The 24,461-nt window shown below is 39.9% G+C and overlaps 1 protein-coding gene across 4 annotated transcripts in view; it reads right to left on the bottom strand.

Annotated features, from left to right (window-relative positions):
• Nucleotides 1-24,461, bottom strand: part of SYNJ2 (synaptojanin 2) — a 64,972-nt gene that overhangs the window by 21,999 nt on the left and 18,512 nt on the right. For 3 of the 4 annotated variants that reach the window (XM_063151356.1, XM_063151357.1, XM_063151358.1), the window contains exons 4-13: nucleotides 22,512-22,737; nucleotides 13,887-13,970; nucleotides 12,058-12,119; nucleotides 9,206-9,302; nucleotides 6,034-6,206; nucleotides 5,549-5,630; nucleotides 5,171-5,320; nucleotides 4,908-5,073; nucleotides 2,873-3,064; nucleotides 705-789 (exon numbers count right to left, since the gene is read on the bottom strand). In XM_063151356.1, coding sequence (XP_063007426.1) covers nucleotides 705-789; nucleotides 2,873-3,064; nucleotides 4,908-5,073; nucleotides 5,171-5,320; nucleotides 5,549-5,630; nucleotides 6,034-6,206; nucleotides 9,206-9,302; nucleotides 12,058-12,119; nucleotides 13,887-13,970; nucleotides 22,512-22,737 — 1,317 coding nt within the window. Of the gene's footprint in view, nucleotides 1-704; nucleotides 790-2,872; nucleotides 3,065-4,907; nucleotides 5,074-5,170; nucleotides 5,321-5,548; nucleotides 5,631-6,033; nucleotides 6,207-9,205; nucleotides 9,303-12,057; nucleotides 12,120-13,886; nucleotides 13,971-14,106; nucleotides 14,345-22,511; nucleotides 22,738-24,461 lie in introns of those variants that run through there. The other variant, XM_063151359.1, reaches the window with a different exon arrangement.

Raw genomic sequence — 24,461 nt, 5'->3', positions numbered from 1 at the left:
TATCCATGCAGATATACCACTAGCCCAGCAGCCACACTAAGCACTGCTGTAACTTGTCATTCCCAAAACAGACAACTAAGTGGCCAGCCTAATGAATCAGCATTGGAAACGTGATCTTCAGGGTTCCACCTCCATTCAGATTCACTAGGATCAGTAAACACAAAGGCCTACTGCACATGCTGATATGCCAACCTCAGGCTTTGCATTTAACATCTTCTCTACAATTTTCACAAATACAATTAGCCACAGAGACATTTTTAGACAATTTTAGAATTCCCACATGAATGGCAATTATGTTTGTAGTCATTAAGCACATTTTCCCAACATCAGACACAGCTTTAAGGACAAGTGTTAGATCAAGCTCAACCATCAGAATTCTTCTCTGACAACATAAAGACTTAAGAGACTTAGGAAACTGAGCACTTTCAACATCATCCCAGTGACATTTTTAATGGAAAACATATTTCCAGCTATGGTTGCAAACAACAGACTTGGAACTGAGTGAGCCCAGTGACCATAAAAATGAACATGGCCAGTTCCTTTGGGGAAGATTATGTTCTTTTTGTTGGGGTTTTGTTTGTTTCATTGGGTTGGGTTTTTTTACAGTTGCAAGGGGTTTTTTTGGTTGGTTGGTTTTTTAGGTTGGTTGATTAGGGGTTTTTGTAGGTTTTGTCTGTTTGGTGGTTTGTTTGTTTTTTACGTACCTGGCATTCACAATATTCCCTGCACTTAATTCAACCATCTCTTCAAATCCCACTGCAAATATGTCAGGAGGGCAGTTATCATCATCTGTTGGTAGGAAGGAAAAGTCATGCCAGAATTACAATTTTGTTGTTTCTTCTAATGATTTGTATTCTAATTTCTGTCAGAGATCCTTCCTGTATTTCTATCTTGTGTATCCCCTGCCAAGCTATACATATTCATAGCTCCTTTAATCTAATCTCATAAAACATCCCCTGCAGTTCCTCTGAATTTTTTTCCTGCTTTTCTCCCACCAGTTGGTCTCCATCTCTCCTGCAGGAAGCAGTTCAGAACAGAACATTATACTGTAGCAGTGTTAAGCCCTCTCTCCCACACCCCACTCATCACTAAAGCCACAACACCTCACTAGTCACCATCTCTTACCCTCTTGTCATTTTATCCAACGTGCTCCTCCTTTCTGACATAGATTCCTGTGTAACTGAACTTAATTGTCTAGACATCAGTATGTCACCTCCATCTCAATGCCTTTAGCAAATTTATCTAGTTTAAGGATGCTTCTGAAGTTTCTTCTTGCCTTCTTTCTTCCAAGTCCTTCTTAGATCACTTATATTTAAGGTTAGATCACCCTAGAGCACAATGACCCCCACCCCTATTTCCCTGGCTCTGTGGATATTACTCTGAGGAAACATCAAAGATCAGATGCTGTCATAAAATAGTGTGAAGCAAATCTGTTGACCCATTAGGTCTGTCCATTGCCTAAAGAGTTTTAAATTTTTTTTAAAGTGTCATATGACCACAGTGACTGTAACTTAATTCAACATGAAGATCTAAATGTAGACAAACATAGGAAGCTAAATCAAATCTGACTCAGAAATCACAAACAAAAAGCAGCATATGCAGCAACTCTGTGCAGACACAAGGGTGAAACTAGCATGACAGCTAGCCTCCTTTACTAGCTTAACCAGACAGGCACTGTCACGTGTATTTCCCATTAATAATTTTGGACATCTGTCTTTGAACACTTGCCCATTTGTGTAGGCACTGCACTGGCATTAACATGGATTCAGACATTTGCATGGTCGCACCCTAGCCCTGCCCATTCACATAACTCAGCTCTCTTCCAGAAGCTGCTCAGACCTACCATGCCACAGCTGCCTGCTCCTCTGCTTCTCTCAGGGGACAGTCTGGCAAGGCTAACACATGACAGGCTCTCAACAAATTTTAGTGTTATGGGCACAGTCATGAGCTAACACATCTGAAGTGTTTCTGAAAAAGACTGGACTAATCACTTACCTAGGCTGCTTAGAATACAGTGGTCTGCATCTAATCACATACCACTCAAGAACTAAGGGTTCAAATGAGACAACTTGTATAAGGGAGCCAAGGATTTGAGGAATGTATTCCTGAGCTACAAGGTTAGGTACAGGATTATACCTGTGATGCCTGCAGAAAACAAAATGTTCCACTATAACAACAAAAGCATGGGTTTTGCAACCACTGAATTTTTAAATGACAGAATGTTCCCTTCTCATTTACCTTAATAAAAAAATCTGTAAATCAATTGCAATACCTGACCTTGTTCCATAAATAAGAAATTCAGCAGCCAATTTCATCAAGCCATAAGCATAAGAGTTCTCTATACTGCTAAAGAAAGGAAATATTGCCTTCAACAAAGTAAATCTTTTTGTCTGAAGGCTTTGATAGCAACATTTCCAGAACAAGCTCACAGTCCAGACTGCATAGATATGTTTAGCTCCAGATGACAGACCGAGATGCTCTGACGGCACCTAAGCACGTAGCTCCTGCTTACGACAAAGAACAAAGAACAGAGATATGGAAGAAGAAAATTATATACAGCGTGCAGAATAGGTAGATACATCTCAGGATGGCATGAAAGAGAGCTCTGAATTCTGACCTGCTGAAGGTTTGAAACAGTCACATGGACTGTTTCAAAGTGTTCAAAGAACTCTGACTTTCAGGAGCTCGCATACCATTCCACTTCTGCAGGGCAGCAAAAGCATGGAGAAGCTGAATATACCCCTGAGAACTGACAGAAAATGACCTCCAAAATGTACTGCCTTTAAAAGGCTGGTCAAATCTTGTGTCCTGACTCACTGTCTCTAGAGATGCCAGCAAATACTGCTTACACATTTTGACTGTGAAGTCTTACCCTGAAATTCTGAAACTCCTGAGAGCTTGGGAGAGTCCAGCAGCCAATCTGTCAGCTCACTGGTGCCAAGGATGTTGCTTCGAAACTGCTTTCCCCCATTCACATTCCAGGTCCCCGTGGCAACACGAACGCGCTTGGAGCTTGTGAATTCAAACTGACGCTCTGACATGGCCTTCAAAATACTTGGAGTTACTGACAGAAGAGGGGAGAGAGAAAGATGGTGTTTAAAAGAAGAATGTGCTGTAAAAGGACAGAAACCATCCCCACTGCAGCAGCACAGTCACTCTGAAATAATAACATTACCCTAGCAGCAACAATACAAAAGGTAGGGAATAACTCTTATGGCAGTGGCAGTAGCTACAAGATAACTGGGGTTTATGTCAGCAATTTCTCTTCCAGAAACCAGGCACCCTTTGAAAGCTTGAGAATGGCTGCTCACAGGCTTTCAGCTTACATTTTTCTGTACTTTTTCAAGTAATAAGCAAAAATTCTTTTATCTCTCATAATCTTTTCAGTTTAGTCTATAGCACTGTCATGGTTTAACCCCACTGGGCAACCAGTGCTTAGTAGTACTTATCCCAGCTCATTCCCTGCCCCTGCACAAAAGGTGGAAGAAAATCCCAAGAGTAAAAGTGAGAAAACACATGGACTGAGATAAAGACAGTTTAATGGGACAGAAAAGGGGAAAATAAAAATAGAATTAGAATATACAAAACCAGTGTGGCACAGTGCCCAGCCAGTTCCAAAGCAGCAGCCCTCAGGGGGAGGGGGAACTTTCCCCCCCTCACAATTTATATACCAAGAATGGCATCATTTAGTATGGAACATTCCTCTGGCCATTTGGAGTCACCTGTCTTGGCTGCATCCCCTCCCAGCTTCTTGCAGTGTTCCCAGCCTTCTGAATGGGAGAGCACGAGAAGTGGAAAGTCCTTGACTTAGTATAAACACTATATAGCAACAACTAAAACCCTCAGTGTGTGTTAACAGCCTCCTGTGGTTTAAACCCAACTGGCAACCAAGTACAACACACAAGCACTTGCTCATACATTAGTCTCAAATCCAAAACACAACATTATACCACACACGAGGAAGCCAATGAACTCTATTCCTGAAACCAGGACAAGCAATCAAGCATGTCATAAGTTACAACTTAAACTGAAGCCCTTAGAAGTTTAGAATGTGGAAGGAAAGATGGAGAGCAGCACAGTCTCACATCAGTACAAATCTAGCACTGCCATGCCTCTCTAGCTGGGCAAGAACTCTTCAAAAAAAACCCCTGCTATATTCACTTATTTTGCTGAGTACAGAAAATTAGCAATGTGCTTCTGCTGTCTAAACAAATAAAGCAGAGTTAATCATTAACTACCCAACTTGCAGGCAGGCATAGAGAAGTAATCTATATTTTCCTTGTGGTCAACATCAGGGAACAAGCCCAGGACTAAAGTGGTGCTGAATGGTTCTCTGGAATATACTGACCACCCAATACTTGTTGTGGGTGAAATTATTTTATATTTTGCATGCAAATATCTTCTCAGAGAGAGCTGAGTTTATTCTAGATGGGAGCAAACAAATATGTCTATGCTGTGGACTATTAGGGGCCTGGAACAAAGCAAGAAATGAACTAAAATAACAGAGATGTGCCTTTAAAGATCCAAATGGCTAAAAGCATGTGCAAAGAGCAAGGACACAACTAAGGAGATAAAAGGGCTGAGCTCAAGAGACTTCTTCAAGACAAACTCAGGGCAGACTGGGAATATAGCCCTAAAATCCTTCCCTCTGGTCCAGCTCTAAGATTGGACCTCAGATGTCAACTGTCAGAGATTATCACTATCAAAGAACAGAAAAACATATTCAAAAGTTCAAAACAAAATATGAGAAATAAGCACAAGAGTTGTGCTATGGTCATTTGAAAGTAGTGCTTTAAACAACAGATCTGTGCAACAGCAGCTTGTATATTGATTGAGGGTACAATTGCTTGTATCTGACAGCTAAAAGCAGATGCAAGAATAAAGGGGAGCATTTAGACTGGCTTTACCCAGCAGTGCAGTCTGGTCCATGAGCATCTTGCCTTTGTCTGCATATTCCTCACGGTAGAAGTCACCCATGAGCAGCAGCTCAATGGCTTCCTGCTTCACTGTATCTAAGAAATTTGACTGGATGCTACGAGACACAGAGCGGGCACCATCCTTGAGCTTCCCAACCTACAGCAGACAGGAATTATGAATACAAGTGACACTGAAGAATAAATAGGACATCTTTCTTTACTTGTAAATAAAGAGTTTTGCCATTTTTCTTTACCTTGTTCTTCCCCTCAAGGGCACGACTGCCACTAAATACTCTGCTCAGATTTTGACCATTGAGAGTCCACATCTCCTTGTAGGATTCCACAAAGCGCTCAATTATAGGTTTAGAGTTCAAATCAAGGCTCTCTAATTGAGCAAACAGTATCTGGATTAGGTGCAGAAGGAGAAAAAAAAACACAAAAAAGAAACCAATATTGTTTTCAAATGTGTTTTTGCTTTTTATCCTCAGTATTCCAGCCAGCCCCATTCTGTACCATAGAGCGGCAAGACTGACCTGCATAACTGAGACTTACAGCCTCTTTCCTGTCTTTCCCATGGAACAGTCAATGTATGTACTACAAGTATCCCATGGAAGGTCCTCTGACACACTCACCTCCTGTGCAACGAAGGACTGTACACTATTAGAACGATCCACGCAGTCCAAACAATTCATTCGAAAAGTACCTGTCTGCAGACTTTGGTAACCAAAGAGGAGGGAGGAGAAAATGGTATATTTTAAAATAACATCTAATCATGACTTGATTGAACAAGATCATCAAATGTTCAGCCTGAATACACCCACCCACGTATTGACGGTGCAAGCACACTGTGCACAATATATTCCATTAACACATCTAATTACTTGATTACATCTGCAACACTATATTAGCAAATCCACGCACTGGTAAATTTGCAGATTTGAAACCATGGAGACGCAATTAAGCCAAATCATTGATTTAGCACCAAGACTACACTTTGTCTCAAAATTTTATTTCAAGATGGTCAATTTATGGTCATGGTCCAAACAAGCAAGAAACCTGGGAAGGCCAGCACAAGCAGTGCCCAGCTACACTGGGACAGAGGGGCAGAGACACTCACCGTGGACTTACATGCTCGCCCTTTGTGAAGATTCCAAAGTCTTCCCAGTGCAACTTCAGCTGAGGCCTTAGCAAATTTTCCAGTTTCTCAGTTTTCCCACCTTTTGCAAATTGGTTGTAGTCAAAGTTTATCATGGGACTGTCTTCTGCATGGGAAGATGCCCATAGCAGTTTCTGTTTAGATAAGAGAATGAAGGAAAAAAATCCTGCTCAAGTCACGTTTAAGGATTGGTATCAGCAAGCTTTTATCATTAATTAGCCTTGACTGTTAATCACATAGCTCGTAGGGAATTTTGAAGGACCAGACATGAAAAAAGCAACTGACGTTCCCTGTTTGTTTTCTTCACAGAAGTAAACCTGACTGTTAGAACCCAATTTTCCTGCACGAAAACTGTAACTGCAAAGTATACATTAGAATTGTGCCTTGGCTGGTGGCAGCCCTTCAGCAATGGGCTGCTGCTACCTCTGTGCATGAGGTGAGGACAGCACTAGCAATGCTCTAGGCAGGCTCAGGGGGAGGAAGTAAGTGAGCAATTACACTCCAGGAAACATACTATAAAGTGTTTGTGGTAAACTGCAGAAGTGAAAGAAGAGGCACAAATAGCCTCAAGTACTTCATCTCCAGTTTCAATGACCTCACATGCATTTCCGTAACCACCACAAACTTCATTAAGGTATTTGCAACAGTACATCTATATCATTAAGGTATCTGCAACAGTAATACATCCTGTTCTCCACAGGAAAGGCAGAGAGAACCATTACATTAACTCAAACTGTGCAAGCCTTTGTCTATTCTCTTCCCTCCTGCACATTCTCACGCCAAGAGATGGATGATTTTCTCCACTTACATTGTGACACACACTGGACAAAACAAATCTGATATTACATTAAAAGTGTACATGTAGCAGTTACACCAGCATAATTGTATTGAGTAAGCCATTAAGCCTTTCCTGCAGAAAGAAATTTAAAGGCAGTGCTTGGAAAGAGACCTGTAAAATGTATTTCACATTAGACTGTTACTGTTGACACCCCAATCTGCCCTGACAGATGCTGGCACTAGTAATGCACTTGAGGATGGCATTTACCCACTGCTGCAGTGTGAATTATTGTCAGAGTACTTGCAACTCTATACTACAGTCCTGCTTTTACTGTAAACATAATTACATCTGTTATAGGGAAGGCTTGTGGGAGGAACAGCATATCCTGGGAACAGTATTGATTTTTGGTCTGGTCTGATTCAGGTAATGCATAATAAATGGTAAATGAATGGTGATAACTGTGACATTCTGATCAAGAGAGCCCAGCAGCAGTAATTACAAGAATCATTTGAACCAACGCTGATAAGAATTGCTAAGGTTGAAGCAAGAGTGAAGAGAAAGAAATAAAAGCAAAAAAAAGATGGAGAAACTAATGACAGGAGACAAGCTTGCACACTTAATCACACTCCAATGAATTACTTTATATTTAATTCAAGCCCTTTAAAATCATCAAAGTCAAATTAACTCTATATTCTTTCCTAACATTCATTTCTGAAAACAAAAAGGTAAATAAATGACCAAGGAATCATTCTGAAATTAATACAAAACTTTGGTTTTCAGTGGTATCAGTCTAAATTCTTTGAGCTCACACGTTATTTTCAGAGTTTATTTATTTCTAAAATAGGCAAAAAACTAACAATTTAGACAAAACAATTTAAAATTTATTTAAATTAAATTAACAAATGCAAAGTCTTTATTCAAGGGATGCCCAGTCTCTGACTTAATGTCTGGTTGGATGATATTGGCTAGAACATGATCTTCAAGAATGTGAGAGTTTGAGAAAATATCAGTATCAAATTATCAACAAATGTAATTTTTTATCCATGTAAGTTATTTCAGCATTTTAGAATTTGTTATCTTTAACCTTTAAATTTCAGTAGGGTTTGCAAAACAAACAAGCAAAATTATTTTAAGGAGATGGAAACCAAAGGATTACAGAGTCTTAGCCATGTCATGCAGAAATTCAGTAAGCAGCTGAAAACAGAAACCAGGACCAGACTCCACTCTTGTGTCTTCCTCACTGCCTGGCAAGTTTTAGTCATTAATTACTTTCTTTGGCCACATTCTGTACAAGGGGAGACCTTCACTTTATCATTTTCTGCTGGGGAAGTAGATAGTCCTTCCCAGCTCTTTTGCAGGAGGAGGAAATGGTCACACAGAAAAACTGACAACAAACTTGACACTCCCTCTAAAATTCACTATTGCAACAGAGAGGGAAAGAAATCAGGGACTATTATTTTACCACTATTTTTATTTTGTTTAGTTTCACATAATAAATGATTCAGCTCAAAACTGCTGGTATCATTCTCTACCAATGAAATATACATGGCACTTACTACAGGGGTGTACTTAACTCATCCTATCATTAGTTTTAGGAACATAACTTCTGAAGTATCTAAGTCAGTTTGCTAAAGCAACAAGCACCTAAGGAGGCCGACTTCCATCAACCCCCAGCCAGATTCAGGCAGCTATTGCACTGCTGCAAATCCCACTCAGTGCCAATCAGCAGCTTTAAGTTCACACTAAGTTTAAAAAGAATACCACACTAGAAAGCAGCATAGCTTTAGTTCTACAATGCCTGACATCCTTGCTTTCAGGTATTAGTTGTGCCTGGGGACACTTAGAGGACAGGAAAATCTCTCTCTATATATCAAACTATCATCTGGTGCTCAGGCAGCCAACTCCCAACAAAACAGTGCAGATAGCTATTTCCCATTACAATCAGAGCAAGACAGTTCAGTGATGCTAAGTCACTGTGCTCAGAGATCAAGGCTCACCCAGCCCCCAGACACTCCGGCAATCCCAGGGGACTGCATAGGTGGCTGCATACAATGTCAAAGCTGGCTATGACTCACTTTTGCAAATGTGAACTATCCTTAGGAGCACTCAGGCAATTTCTTTTAAAGTTGGTTAAGAGAATGTAAGCAAATGTATGAAGAGGTAAGCAGAGAGGTCATGCTGGAAACTAAGCCGTGAAACCAAGAAGCACTATTCTCAGTAGGTAACATGTGGTAAAGAGTTAACATAATTTCTTTAGAAATACTCTTCATCACCTCCTGAGGTAGTAGAAGAAAAACAGAAGAACATGGAGGCTCAAGAGAAATCAGAGGTTAAAAAGAAAATCATTGCTTTTACCTTAAAAGCTCTGTTGAGCACCTCCTCTCCTCCTCTGCTTCCCAATAGGTTAACGATCACTTGTTTTCCATACTGCTCTTTCAGAAGCATCATATGCCTACAGCAAAAGCAACCATAATAGGTACTAAACAAAACTAAGTTATTTTGCCTACTGCCATTTTCAAAATACAAAGTAGAGATCACTGGTTGTTTCATCTAGCAGAAAGTCTTTGCCATATCATCTACAGACATCTTTCTCAGTTTCCTTGCAATCAATTATTAAAGTAAGAATGGTGAAAGTGCGCAATTAATAGATATGGTATTCTGTACTGAAATTTAGGAAAGAAATGTCTTAGAAAACAGGCCCCAAATCTTTTATGTCACTGTTAGCTTTGACATTGCTCTTCATGGTTCTACCTCTTGGCTGTTATTCTGGGAACTACACAGGAAAGACAAGAAGAGAGGAAAATGTATTACACTTCAAAAGGAATTGTCTGGCATCTTGCAGAGCTGAAACTACTAAGAGTCAGCAGCAGCAATGGGGCCTACAACTCCAGTGCCAAGGCCAGAGAGGTCCAAACACACGTCACAGGTGACAGGGTTCAAACATCTCTGACCTACTGCAACATGGAGACGTTCACTCTGAACTCAAATCAAGCAGGAAGATGACTAATCATAAGAACTGCTGCACTGGCTCAGAACAAAGGTCCTTTTAGCCAAGTTGTCTGGCTCAGAATCTGCAGGAAAAGCTCAAAATAGGACAAGTATAAAGTGGGCTGCATTTTTTGGTCTATGTCACTAAAATCTCAAAGCCTGACATTTAGGGACTCAAGTTAAGAGCTTTAAGCCAGATGCTGAAACACCCATTCTCCCCTCAAATATCTTTTTCAAGTTGGAATGCGTGGTCTGCAGAAGCTGTGCTGGTTCATCAAGACAATCAGATCTTAAAGTTGATTTCCATCATGTACAGACAACACTGTAGTAGTACTAAGAGGAAGCTGGATGGAAACAGACAAGAAAAATAAACTCACAAAATTGAGAAGTTATTACATGCTGCAAAATATCGTGTAATGGCAAAGTGTGCGAAAACCAGGAAGCATACAGCTTCTGGCATTACTCTTTAAATCCTTTAACCAGAAATAAGTTACACAGAAAACCATGGAAGGGGAGAAACGAAAGAAGTCATCAGCATTGCCTTCAGAAAACACAGCTAAATATATTTTCTGGTGCACTCTTGATTCTGCAACCAGTTCTCTGTATGCCAACTCATCCCATATAGTTGGCACCCTTCTGATACCAGCATCAAGATCCTACCTCTCTGGCAGTGTTGCTTCCTTACAACAGAACTACTGAAGCTCAAGTCACCTGTTTGAATACTGTAAGCAAAGCTCTCTGTGGATTTCTCCACAGAAATCTGTCTCTCTGGAGAGAGACAGAGGATGAAAAAATATCTAACAAGATTACCATCCATTTCTCACATGGTTAAATGTAACAGGCCAAATTAATATCTTGGAAAAGCTGTAGCAGGTTGTTAAATTCCAGTGTACTTTTCCATATAAGCAGTCACTTCTTTCTTGCCCATTTTCAAAGGACTGTCTTTTGCAGATCTGTTAGAAGAGAGATCCCTAAGTCCATCTAACTTACTGGCACAAGGGAAAGAAGGTATAGTGCAAGTTTTAGGAGAAAGCTATTCACCAGTTGTACTAGGGTCAGGACTAAAAGGTTGTTACTTCCTGAGGTACTCTCAATTCCATGGGCAGTACATGAGGATGCTAAATAAGTTACTGTTTTCTTGCACGAAATATCTCTGCTGTGGAATGCAAACCTTTATGGATGGAGCTTCAGGGATACTGGCAGGGCAAGTTATCACATCACCAGATGGCCATGAGACCAAGGGTCTCCAAGGCCATTGAATTCAGTAGGATTTAAGATCCTTAAAAGCTTGGAGAATGCAGGCCAAGAACCTCTGGAGCAGAAACTGCTATGGTGTATAGTTCCTTTAGATTCTAATCCCTGTTTGGGGTCTTCAGTGTAGAAAAACCATTAACAGTCAATAATGTCCTGTGTGCTAACAGTTGAGGTAATAAAGAAGCCTTACATAAAATCAACATACAACCTGATCTGCCAAAACCAAACCAAAACAGAAATTAATCACTTGATCTGCATTTACAAGATGAAAATTTCCCACAGACCAAATTCTTCATGTGCTTTTCAGGCACTGTTCCCATGGATATCAGTAGAAATATACCCTTAGAGGATAGCATTTCCTAGTCAGACATCCAAAGGAATCAAGCTAATGCATGTCTTTTTCTACAGTTTCTAGCTGACAAACAAACAGAGTCTTAATGGTTTTAAAATGTTTGCAAGCCAGTCTTTGCATAAAACAGAAAGCATCAGCATAATAGCATCATACAACACTGGTCACAGAATAAGGCATTGCTATTTCTGTGTAGGAGGAAAACACTGAAGAAAAGACCAAATGCAGAATGGAGCGAAAACAGTGTTTACCCTTTAGCTACTTCTGTTAGAGTGGTAAAGCACACATATCCTGTGTACCATAAGTGTAAACTCACATCTGTTGGCTCACAAAGGTTTGCATAAACACTTCTTTTGCATATCACTCAGTATTCCTAAACTTTTACAGAAATGAGCCAGAAGACCAAATTAATTCAATTACCACTGAAAACAAGAAGGAAAAAAAGCACCAAAAAAAGTCACTAAATTAAGTAAACCAGTTTAATAATCTGCCACACCTGGAAGATTTGCCACATCATCTGAGAGAGGTTTCTCAAGATTTCCTAGGAAGACAAAGTTATGGAACCTTGGATACATGCCAAGCTGCTGTGTTGATGCCAAAGTGGAATGACACTTACCTGTCAAAGGCAGGTGCATTGGCTTCCAGACCTCTGTTGAGCCTTAAATGGCGGGAACCAACCTAAAATAAAATATTAGAATGCCAAGAAATAGAAAAACCTTCTTAAACTGCTAGAGTCCTAAGTCACTAGATGTCTCCCTTTTTCCTTCAGAGAAAAACATTTTTTTAACAGCACCAGACATGTCTAACAGACTCCAACCACCCCCACACATAATATCCTTAACACAAAAGCCCCATCTTTTATTAGACAACATTTACAATTACAAGTGAAAACACAATTACCATTAAGCAAAGGGATATCTACACATCTTTTTATGGCCAAACAAATCACATCTCTTTGCCAGCTCCCTCTTGCAAATAGCACACACTGCCTCACATGAGTATTCTGTGAGCCTAGCATTCTTACTGCCCTTGCCTTGTAGAGAGGGATACATTTATGCCAGTTCCATGGGTTGTGTATTCTGACTTCTTTGAAAAGTATCAGAACAGTGATTCAAAATATGAAGGATGAAATTCTATACCCTCAAACTAACAGGTCTTTTAACATGGATGTCAACAACAGTAGCCTCAAGTTCCTTTTGAATGGTAGCTACTGTTACAAAATTATTACAGAGGGCTTATTTCCTCTCCAAAAACTCCTAAATATGTACAGGATCATGCATTGTTTCCTATACTTGACCATCTTTATTTGTTTTTCATGAGGTTGGATCTGCAATTCTTTCTACTGGTACCAGTGCCAGTACATTCACACACAAGGAGTAAGAGTATATAATCTAATCCAATTAGGCAAAAAACCCAGGCCTACTAAAAAAAAAATCAAAAATTCTGTTTAACTAGAGATATTACCCAATAGCCAAAAATGCTTGAGGGCTCTGTAACATACAGATCAACAGTGCTACTTGATGGATACAGCTATACCATGGGCAGGACTTGCACAATCATATGGACCATATGGACAAACTTGCTTTATAAAAAGAAGCAAGTATTGCACTGGATGGTGTTGAAAGACAACGGGGGTCCTTTAGTCATTTCCTTTTGTGCTAAATCCAGTGCCTCTGAATAGTACATAGGTTCTAGTTTAATGATCAAAAAAAGTATCATGTAACCTTTAAAGTATCTTTAAAAAACCAGTTATGTAATGTACTTTCTCTACTAACACGCACAAAATATATGTGCATACTGATTTCAGCTGCTTATCCCTCTGTTAAAAGAATGCAAAGTGTGCTAGGAAGATTCTTATTTGGCCCTATGACAGTATATAAGCTGCAAGTCACAGACCATATATTTGATGCAATAATCTTGTGATGAAATCCTACATTTCTGACTCACAAAAGATCAAACTAGATCATTTTCACCCTTTTGACTGAAATCCCCAAAACACACCATCCAGACATTTTACTTTGTTTCATGGTAGCATGCTCCTGTAGAGCACTGGTATCTCTAAATACTCCAGTTGTATTATGGAGGTCAATATTATCAAGAAAACCAGGCATTTCAGAGGAATAAAACTGAAAATGTTACAAAGATATAGCTGTAAGCTTCAGTTTATTACATTAGGACACAGTCCCTTACAAACAGTTCCCTGTAGAGGCATTCAAACACCCAAAAATGTTAAACTTCAGTCACCTACAGCCATTTATCTGGTATTGTTCTGTTTATCTAAACACACAAAATTTCTACAAGGCAAACCTAAAATGAAAGAGCTCATCACTTTCACAGAATGAGCTTTGAAGCTCATATTAAAAAATAATATATATATTTATGTTAATTCTAAATTGTAAGTAGCAAGAGACAGAAGCAAGGCAGGCTTTCTGATTATTTCCTTACCTGAAGCCTCGTTTGCTCCCAGAACAGTGGAACAGAACCTCTGATCTGCACAAAGGAAGAGACATCATCATCCAAGTAAATTGTCTGCAAAAATAAAAAAAAGGAAAGTAGTTCTGCAGTTAGATCTATCAGCCTGTGGCCCCTTCATCAGGTGACAGTTAAAGACACTGAACTCAAAGGGTAAAAAAAGTAAACCATGTATCTCCCTGTATCCACTTACCGCTCAGCCTCTTTTCCATAGTCTCACAGGCAGTGGAACAAAGCACAACGTATTTGCTTTCATGTCATCACAGCAGATTCAACTCACTTCTCAGCAGAAACAGGAGAAAACTTCAAACACCACCACATCTTTCACCCACAATCAAGATGGATTTGAGCTGCTGGTGGAGACTCTCGGAAAGACCAGACATACACTCTCCTTCTGTCCCTCTCACAAAACTCAACTGTGCAAAATGTCATTGCTCCTTGTGACTGGTGATGGGTAACGTCAGGTGGGGGATAAGCTTATCTCCTGCTGTATTTACCATTTCTTATTTCACTGCATGCTGTGCCTTGTCAGAGAATCCAAATAAAACTCTGTGAAACCAGCAGCTTTGCCACTCCCATCCTGAGGTACAGTGAGCAGCAACGTGATCTGCTTCTTTTCAAGGGGGCTTACAACAAGAGGTTCCAAATTCTCCTTTTCCCAACCAGACCTCAAACTCTCCCTTTATGTGGTCTCAGGACTACTGTTAACAAGCTGATTTGGGTCAAATCCATACGAAGAACAAAGACCAATTTCCCCTTTTGCCTACCCCATCCACAGTCCCCAGTGCAAGTGTTACATTATGTTAACTTAGCATAAAAGGTACTATCTTCAGATTGAATATGACCACAGAGCAACTGTGCAAAGCCCAGCTCCCTCCTCTGGCCTATACTTAGCAGTGGAATCCTGGCTGCTCTCCACGGAGGATACATGATACACATGATACACATCTCTGTTATCTCATGCATGACAATGCCTGCTCTGCAGCCCTGGGGAGGAATGGTATCCAGGTTATCCAGGTAGCTACTCTCACCACATCATATCATTTGGCACAGCTGCTGCCAGCTGGCTAGGAGCTCTGAAAATAGAACAGAACATGAAAATGGATTTCTCTACAGCTTTAAAGTGTTTTTGTGTTTTTGGATTTGCCACTAGATGTGGCCAATGGCTGGCTCAGGGAAAGTACCTCACTTTGACCTCTCGTCTTCATAAGCATTATCAATGTACAGTTTTTAGAGCTACATGTGTGAAAAGGAGATATTTAGATAAAATTGATGACAAAACATTTATCTAAAATTTACCATATTTTTGCAGAGCACTTGAAACTGTCTCCATTTCACTAAGATGATTTAAGTGGCTTCATAATGGACACAATGTTAGTGCTAGAAGGATAGCCAGCCCAGCCATAGTGCAAAAACTATGTTTCCCTCTTTTTAATCTCTCACCAAAGTACTAAGAACCCTCTTCTCTGTTACATTCCATCCTAGCACAACCCCCTGCAAGAGAGGGGTTGCTCAGAGAAGCTTTTTTGCAAGGCCTGTGTTACAGTTTGAGCAATGTGGCTCTAAAATATGTTCTCCCAGTAAAGTTTTCTGAACATTATTGGCACCTGAGTGCAGGAGCAAATTTCCATGGCAACACACTGGTATGCCTTTTCTTTGTACATTTGTGCTCAGAAGAGATCATTCCTTCTGCAGCTGGACTAGGAGAGGAATAAGCAGCCCCACCTTCTTCCTTTTTATCACATTCTCCCTGAGATAGGTCGTGCCAAGATGAGTCAGAGACTTCTACACAATGAATCATCTTTTCACTCACAGCCATGGACCCAAAGAAGCTCACTCCAAGGTAAAGCAAATTAATAGCACTACTACAGTCCCAGCATTATCCTGACTAATACTAAATGAACCTGAATCTGTGCAAAAAAAAATCAGGACTGGCCTACTTAAAATTTTGGCAGCAATCATCATCTTAACAATTACTGAGTAGAAATGAAAAGCAGAAATGAAACACTTAAGGATGACAAATACAGACAAAGCTTTACCTGAAGTACAAGGTGGCCAGTCAAACAGCTTGCTAGAGATGATCAAATGTTCTTTACAGTATTCTGAGAAGTCCCTGTTTCCATACCTAAGTGCAAAACTGACAGCTCAAGTATGTCTTTGACCAGTTCTTTTAGGCATACAGCTGCAAATCTCTAGACCCACTGATAAATAGATAGTGATCTAATTCAGTATCTGCAGTTTAACATCCTTCTGAGTTACAGTTTAAATGGAAAGTATTTCCTCAGTTACAGACCATGAATATATAACCTATCTTCTTCCTGCTAAATATAGAAGAAAAATACTGACCAAACATTTATTTCTGCATTAACAGATGCTCTAATTCCACTTATTAGTGAGTTAACAGATGTTTGTTACCAGTACCACTCATATTTTCTGTTCACTGGTTTTGACCCATTATCTCTTCTATTTTCTGCTCTATTAAGCTGTCCCTTTAGAGAACTGAACAGCAACCAAAATATTCAAACTACTTGATCATTCCTGTAACCTAAACAGGATGCCTAAACCTTGATGTGATGGGCTGGGGGATCCTCTGTGAAGCTGAGTTCTAATACAAGGTACTTTTATGATGGCAGAGCATTTTAAAGAAGCTGATATTTTTTATGTATGTTGCCGTGCAGCTTTTAGAAATCAGATGAGGTTTTTGAACTGGGAGCACAGCCTCTCCAACACAGTAATTCCCAAGAAAGTGCTTTTTTTCCTGTTCGCTTACAGGGCTCATCATTCTGTTCTCTGGAGCAGTTCTCTGGTCTTTCACAATCCTTTCACCTCATTCTCATGACCCAAATGAATCCAAAATTATTTTCTTCCAAGCTGCCAGCGAGTTGGAAAAAGACTTAATATTTTTTTAATGAGTGGGAGACTCATTAAAATGACTTTTCTGCCAGTCATTCCTTCCTAAACAGACTCTAACCATTTCATTAAGCATTATAACTGTGCAAATCTTCCCTCAATTTCAGTTATACCCACTATCCTTCATTCACCATTCCAAGGAACATGACCCTTGATCTTGACACTGCCTTTTAGTGTACACATCTCTTGATCTTACAATATTAGTGGCAACAGACTTCCTACCAGCAGACTTGTTAAGAAAGCAGGTTTAAAGACTAACACAGCTTTCCAGATCAGGAACGGATGCAATCTTAGCAGCCACATACACTGTAAGAAACTCTATTTGCTAAAATATTAAATAAGCACTGATAATATATTTAGAATGAAATTACACTCATAAAGAAAAGATCCCAACTTTGTTGCTTATGCATAGACAAGTACAGTTTCTTTTCTCATATTCTTCACAGCCTTGATCAGTTTTTGTGCACAATGTTATGTTTTCTACAAGCACATATCCATCCCAATTTTTTGTGGCTCTAGTATTGACTTTATTACCCTGTCCTCTAGCAGAGCCATTTCCCTTCTTCTAAGGTACTAGATAAAAGATGAACAATTCTTTTAGACAAGAAACTTAAAGAAAAGTTAAATGCCTTATGTCCAGAATTTTCCTGTCCTCTGTTTTCCTTTTCTCATGGACAAGAAGATCATACTGGTTTTTCTCTAGAAATTCAACAACAATCAGTTACTTTTGGGACAACACTTGCTCATTAGGATTCATACATCCTGCTAAATCTCTCTTTGTGGAGTCTTATCTCTTGTCTTAGATCCAAAATGACAGCAAGTTGGTGCCTATGTACCCCAGGGAGAATGTTCATTCCTATCCAATCCTCAAAACACTTGAGGTCTACTTCATTAATCTCAAGGGTTCTGGCCCATACTACAATCCAACCCAGTCAGCTGCATGAACATCCAGACCAGGTTCTCATCAGACAGCACTGTAGCAATTGGATAGTTAACCCATGTGGAAGACCTATTTGCCTTAACAATAGATTACTTGGCCTCTGACCTCTGGTGTTAGAATTTGCCTTGTTTTTCTTTCAGCTTCTCTGGTCTTAGTCTCTCTTTGTGGCCTCTTTCTCCAGCTCAGGATTAAGGGTGATAGTACTGACAGTTCAATGGGACATTTTTCAATCTCTCTCTTCTGTTTCATAGGGCCAGACCTTGCCCCTGCAATCCAAGGATCTTTCCTGGTAAGCAAACTTCATGCACAGGTTATAGAACATAATGAAGATAGTGTAGAAAGTAATCTTACCCCTAAGGAGTTGCAGCTGATTAGCAAAGATTAGGAACAGGCCTGACTTTAAGAGGCCACAGCTATAACCAATGAGAAAAGTGCTATAAAAGAGTGGGGTGGCTGGTTGAGAAGGGAACTGGAGTCACTTGGCTGCTCTGTGAAGAAGAAAGAGTCAGTGCTCTGGGGAGATGCCCATGAGAAAACACCAAGAAGGTATGAAACTTTTGGATAAGGAGATAACAGTATGGAACCCCTGCAATAAGATGACAACACAGGTACTACTAAAAAGCTTCTGGACAAGAAGCAAACATCTGTGTCAACCCACTGGTGTTCTGATCCCAGCATGCTGTACCCATCTATTGCTAGGAATAGTTTATTCATTCATCTCCATCACCCACCTTCATTAGAAATAATAATCATTTGGTCACAACTTCAAACAGCAAAATTCACTACAAACTCAAGGGGTACACAGAGACACAGTACTTGATGAAATGGATACTCTGATGGCTTATTGGGGGATCCCCAGCTCTGCCACACAGAGTGTGGACAGCAGATGGCCTAAACACACCTCTCTGTGAGTGCCTTTAGCTCAGACCATGGGACCCAAGGATATATCTGCCAAAATAATCCTTTTTGCCCTGCCTGCGGTCATATTAAAACTTGATCCAGAAAATAAATCAACCACATGATTGCATCCATTCCTCTCCTGGAGAGCTATCCAATACAGTCTAGGAGGTATTGTGAAATAGGGATCGTTTTCCTTAATCCATGTCTGACAATTTTTTCTGAAACTGGAAGAAAGGGAAGGTTAATTCAAATTCATGGCATTTCCTTTTAGTGCTTTCTCAAGGTTGCAATTTTCTTTACTGAACAATTCCACGAAGGAGAAAAAACTGAAACAATTTATTTGTCTTTGGTTAATTAGAATTGTTCCTTGTAAACCACATACTAATATTTTGGCATAACTCTTTGGAGGATAACTGGGAGAAGAGCTGAAATGTAAACAGTAACAGGCACACAGACTAATTGAAGAGAGCATTTCTAGTTCCTCAGAGGTATCAGAAGAAAAGAATTACAAAAATGCAACACAGTCTCAACTTCAAAGGATTACTAGGAGAGGAAAAAAAGGTGAAAGGGAACATTTAAGCTACAACTGAAAAACAGACTGATTTAAAAGCTGCTTGAGAATTAACTGCAATACTGCAAGAACTGTAAGTAGAAAGGGATACCATCCCATTACAAAATATTTGTCAGCAAATCTGAAAGTACACATTGAAGGGATTGCCTTCTCTTCCCTTCATTTTCTTTTTCCTTAAGTGTTTCCTATAATATTTAATTTCTTCTTTCTTCATAAAGGCACAAGACAAATGATCAAAAAGCTTGAATATATAGTATAAGTTGTTCTTATTTTGTTTAAAGAAAAAGTGAAGATATTTTACTTTTCCCCCCTTCTCAAACACTGACTCAGAGCAGTTAAGTGAGCCCACAAAAAAATGACTCATTGCAGAGCTGAAATGCCACAAGGCTAACTCAGTGGGAGACAAAAGCATACCATCTATGCATAAAAGAGCTGCCTGGAGATAAGATTAATTGTTTCTCCCTCTTCTAAAAACAGAAAAATGTTAGAAGCAATTCCTGCAAAGAGGGGAAAAGTCCTGGGTTTTCAGAATCCTAGGGTGTTATTTATCCATGAAAGCACATAGCCAACATGCCATTATACTGTACAGGCTCCAGCAAATGGAAACAAAATGTTATTCAGCCAAGATATTACCTCACAGGAGATTAGTCAGTCGTTTACTATGAAAGTAGGAGAGAGTTTATTCTTGGACTCTTCCTTCCTAATGGCAAGAGGATGCCAGCTTGAACTAGATCTCAGGCATCCTAGTGGTTAGCCCAACTTTGCTTTCTTAGGACATGCAGCTTGGTAAAACTAGTGTTTAGCACCATTAGTAACAGCAACCTTTTCCTTCTTTGCTTTGGTTTTTGAAAACAAACAAAACCACACACCCCTTTAAAACTGCAAACTCTCGTTATAATTTTGAACCTGCTCAAGCCTTTCACCCTAAAGCCATTTCACTCTTGCACTTTGGCTTACCCAGTTGAAAAAAAACACTTAAAAGCCTTCAGTTTGCCCACTTCAGCAGATGGCTGAATGGGAAGAAAACACAAAATTCCCATGAAGAGCCTGACCCAGACCCAGCTAAGGGAAGCATCAGCAATCAAGTACTGTTTTGCCACTCACCAGGAGTCAGTCCTCAGGTTTTCTGCTGCAATACAAAGGCCAACTTATTTTTCATGCTAATAATTTGTAACATGATGTACTCCAGGAGTGTAACAAAATAAAATGAGTTACTTCTGACCCACCTAGTGAGCAGGATAGCAAAAGTATTTCACATAATAAGTCAACTGCCAAGTGTGGTGCCACAAATGTGAAACTCACTGAAAAAAAGCTGACAATCCTTTCTAACACTTGCATTTCATCAAGAGAACATTCTTCAAATCCTGAGTAACAGGATTAGTGCTTTGCACTAACATTCATAAGAAGATGCTCAACTAAAATAGCAGAATGTACCAGGTATCACTTAAAATGGCAGATCTCCCTTCTTCTGTCCCCAGGTTCCAAAGGAAAATTCCACTTTCCAGTAAGCAGACATAGCTGAATCTCCCAATGCACTGACAGACTTTCTAGAAAGGTGTAGATGTTGCAAGAGTTCACTTGCAGTTGCTTTGGAGCAGTGGCACACAAGAGAATTATTAGCAGAGAATTCAGAGGCTGACATTCGAGACCCAAGCACTAGAGGGGAAGAGCTTCACATCCAACAGGCAGAATTTGTGGGAGCCTGAACACTAAGTGGAAAACTGTCAGCCTAACTGAAAATGCAGGCAAACCAGGAAAAGGAGGGACATGAGCAAAAAGTCACCCGCATGCCCAGACAGAACTCTGACCACTGGACAGAAAGCCACATGTGTAACATTGGGCATGCTTTGAGCACCTCTTGGGAATCAAACCTCACCAGCAGGCTGGGGAATACCAGTCTGCAACTCCTCCAGGCATCCTCCTGAGGATCAAAGCACTGTCAAATCTAAGGTTGCTCTACATGTGTCCTTAGGCAGAACCAGGTGAAAGGGTTAAAGCAGTGTTACAAAGACAACATCTTAGAGGAAATGCGGAAAGTACCCAAACATGGCTGGATTTTGGACAAACAGTTGCCTGAAGGCATGCCTGGCTCATGCAGTGGGATAACAGGAAGGAGCTCAGTGGGTGAGAGCTGCTACATTCACACATTGCCATGAGGAAATACTAGTGCAGTCAGCCCACCAAAGTGTGGGCTCCTTTGGGAGGGGGTGCCTTCCTTAACCATCAGGCACAGGCTTGCAATGACACAGCTCAAGTATCTCCATGCTGCTCTGTTTCTTGCTCCCCTTATGAGCATCACAGAAGCAATCTACTTTCATTGTACATGCACCTACATATACAGACACATCCAATCTACACCACTTATCCAGCTCTGTAGATATGCCCAGAGGATGCTGAAAACAACCAAATTCTAGGAGCAAATCCCTGTTCTTTGTTGAAAACTACCAGCCATTTGTCTATTCGGTTTATACAGTGATCCATTTCTGTATGATGGTTCTGACTGCTAGTAATTACTACTTCAGTCCAAAAAGGAAAAGGTGATTGTACTTGAGTAAGAAAGCACTCACTTCAGCTGGCACAGAAGACTTCAGATTCTTCATGGTCCAGTGCTTTTTACTGAATTTCAAGGCAGCAAGCTAAACCATGTGCAATAAAACCAAGTGATTCAATTGTTTTGTTTGGCTGTGCCAATCAAGGGAGCCTGCTGAATGCATTTCACACACATAATTTGTCTCAGCATCAGCTGGAAATGAGGCTTTTACCACATATGTATAAAAACTGTCATACTACCTCACATCGGAGAGAATCCCCCACAAACCAGTGGGGAATATAAAAGCAGTCTCTTCCAAAATTAGTTGAACTGGAATTTGGCTGACTCTGAGAAGATGTCATTTTTTCAACATTTTCTTTACTAGAGAAAGATGATTTGACAGTGAGCTTTACCAATCAAAGATGAGGTCCCAGCACCTTTGCTAGACACCTTCCTGAATGGTTTAAAAACCCTAGTCTACATTTCACTACAGTATCAAATGGCCAGACTTTCACACTCAGGAAAGAAGTGAAAAGTGTTAGTGAAAACCGTGTGAATGGAAAAGTCAGAAACAGAGAAAAAGAGCAGATTGCAAAGAAATGCTTAATGGACAAGAACAAACAGATCTGCCATGCAATAATATTTGAAAAAAATCTTGCTGAGTTTCTTTAATTCTCATTGAAAACTCTGCCCCAATTAAACACAAGTGGACTAAGTGATGCAAAGCCATTGGATACAAGCACTTACCTGCTCTGTCTCAACAAAGTTGGACACGTGTCCATCATCATTGACCCCTCGGACGTGGAAGCGGACACCGGCACGCTCGCAGCTGATGCGGGAGATGAGGCAGGCTTTGGCCTTCTTGTGGGAAGCATAAACAGTGCGGATGTCCACGACCCCACAGACCACCTTCAGCAGCCAGTCGGAGCAGTTCACCTGGTAGTGCTTGAAGGGCACATGCAATAGCTGGTTCCTGAAAGGTTCAACAACATACAGAGACATTACTGAGCAAAACAAACAGAGAGGCATGGGCGCCACCTGACAACAATAGCTAATTTAATCAAGTAATGTTTTATGACCCCTTTTCTGCTGTACCTTATCTCTGCCCAGGAAATACCGAGAAGAAACTCTTGTGAACTACTACAGTGAACTGAACGTGGCAAATTTTAACCACACAGCTGCCACCAAGGTGCTGTCTTTATATCTTGTACCTGTCTTATAAATTTAGATGCAAATGTCACCTCTTTCAGCTCCAGAAATTTATATTTAGTAATCTTTTAATAAATTACAGTAATGTCAAGCTAATCACTTTTTTTGAAGAGTACTGCCTGGACCTTAGCATTCACTACAGGATGAAGAACTGGTTCAAAATCCACCAGGATTTTCAGAAAAAAAAAATTCCAAGCAGAAACTGGATCTGTAAGTCAGTGGAGATATTGCAAAAAGTACTACTAAAATGAAGAGGAACATCTGTTCTAACCTTCAAGATCAACAATTCAAGAAACCTGTCACATCTAACTAACAAATCAAGTCTCTTTTATGATGAAGTTTTCCTTTACTTCATGTCTCAAAATGTGCCTTTAGTTACATAGGACGGCCAAGATAATTATGGCCATGCATTGCTCAATAGAGGGTCTGTAAAAGAGAGTGAAACCCCTGAAGAATTGTTCTTTTAGAGTACAGCATTTACCAAAAAAGGTGCAAGGCATTGTTATATTTTTAATCTAAATATGTAACAGAAAAAGCAGCTCCTTTTTTTAGGTCGATTTAGCTCTTTTTAAGCTCAATTTTTGCTATCTCTTCCACCTCTTTCTCCCACTTCTACTTGCATAGGAAGTCCTCACTCAGGCAAATTCCAGTAGAATTGTTTGTTGTTGTTGCAGTTCATTAAACAGGCAGTTTGCATTGCCTATAACTAAGGTCATCTTACACTTTTCATTGTATAACTATCTCATTCTTTACTTTCTTCAAGCATCTATTTTTTGTCTGAAATTCCCCATATCACCTAAATACCCCAAGATAAATTGTTTTGGAGCATCTTTTTGCCTTTAATGTGATGTTGTCACCACTTTTCCCTGTTCTACAACATACTGCAGAATGGAAACTCTTGAGAATTTACTTCTGGATTAGCCAGAAGCAGCAAATATACTTCTCTTCCAAGAAAAAAAGTTTCAAAAGACAGTAGAGGGAAAAGGAGATCTTTTAAATGTTCTTTATTATGGGATATTGTCATCTTAGCAGTCTCATCATTGGAGTACAACAAATTTCTGCCATGTGTCTGACTTGACAATGCTTGGTGACCTTTTGGAGAGGGATGCATCATTAGCACAGTTGAAAGCAAGTATTTATTATGTATCTTTCTTTAGTTTTAAAGTCAACCCACTAAATCTTACCAGTCAAAATCACATCATAGCAGGAAAGATTATTTAGCCTAACTGAACTGCTCTCTCATGTTAATTTATCACCCATTATGAACTTTTTTGCTTATTTAATATTCACCTACTTTGGGCCACAAGCTTCACTGCACATCCTAGCAGCACATTCACATTTAACCCCGCCAGTTATTTTCCACCTACATCAAACCCTCATTTATTTCCAGAACAGCTATGCCTGCTGTGTGACTTTTTTGTTTAAAAAGAAGGGGGCGGGGGTGGGGAAGGGTATAGAAATGCAAGCATTATGCCAAAACTTGCAAAG

Source organism: Melospiza melodia, chromosome 3, assembly GCF_035770615.1.
Source record: "Melospiza melodia melodia isolate bMelMel2 chromosome 3, bMelMel2.pri, whole genome shotgun sequence".
NCBI lineage: Eukaryota > Metazoa > Chordata > Aves > Passeriformes > Passerellidae > Melospiza > Melospiza melodia.
The sequence above is the reverse complement of the archived record's forward strand: the minus strand, read 5'-3'. Positions and strand labels throughout refer to the sequence as shown.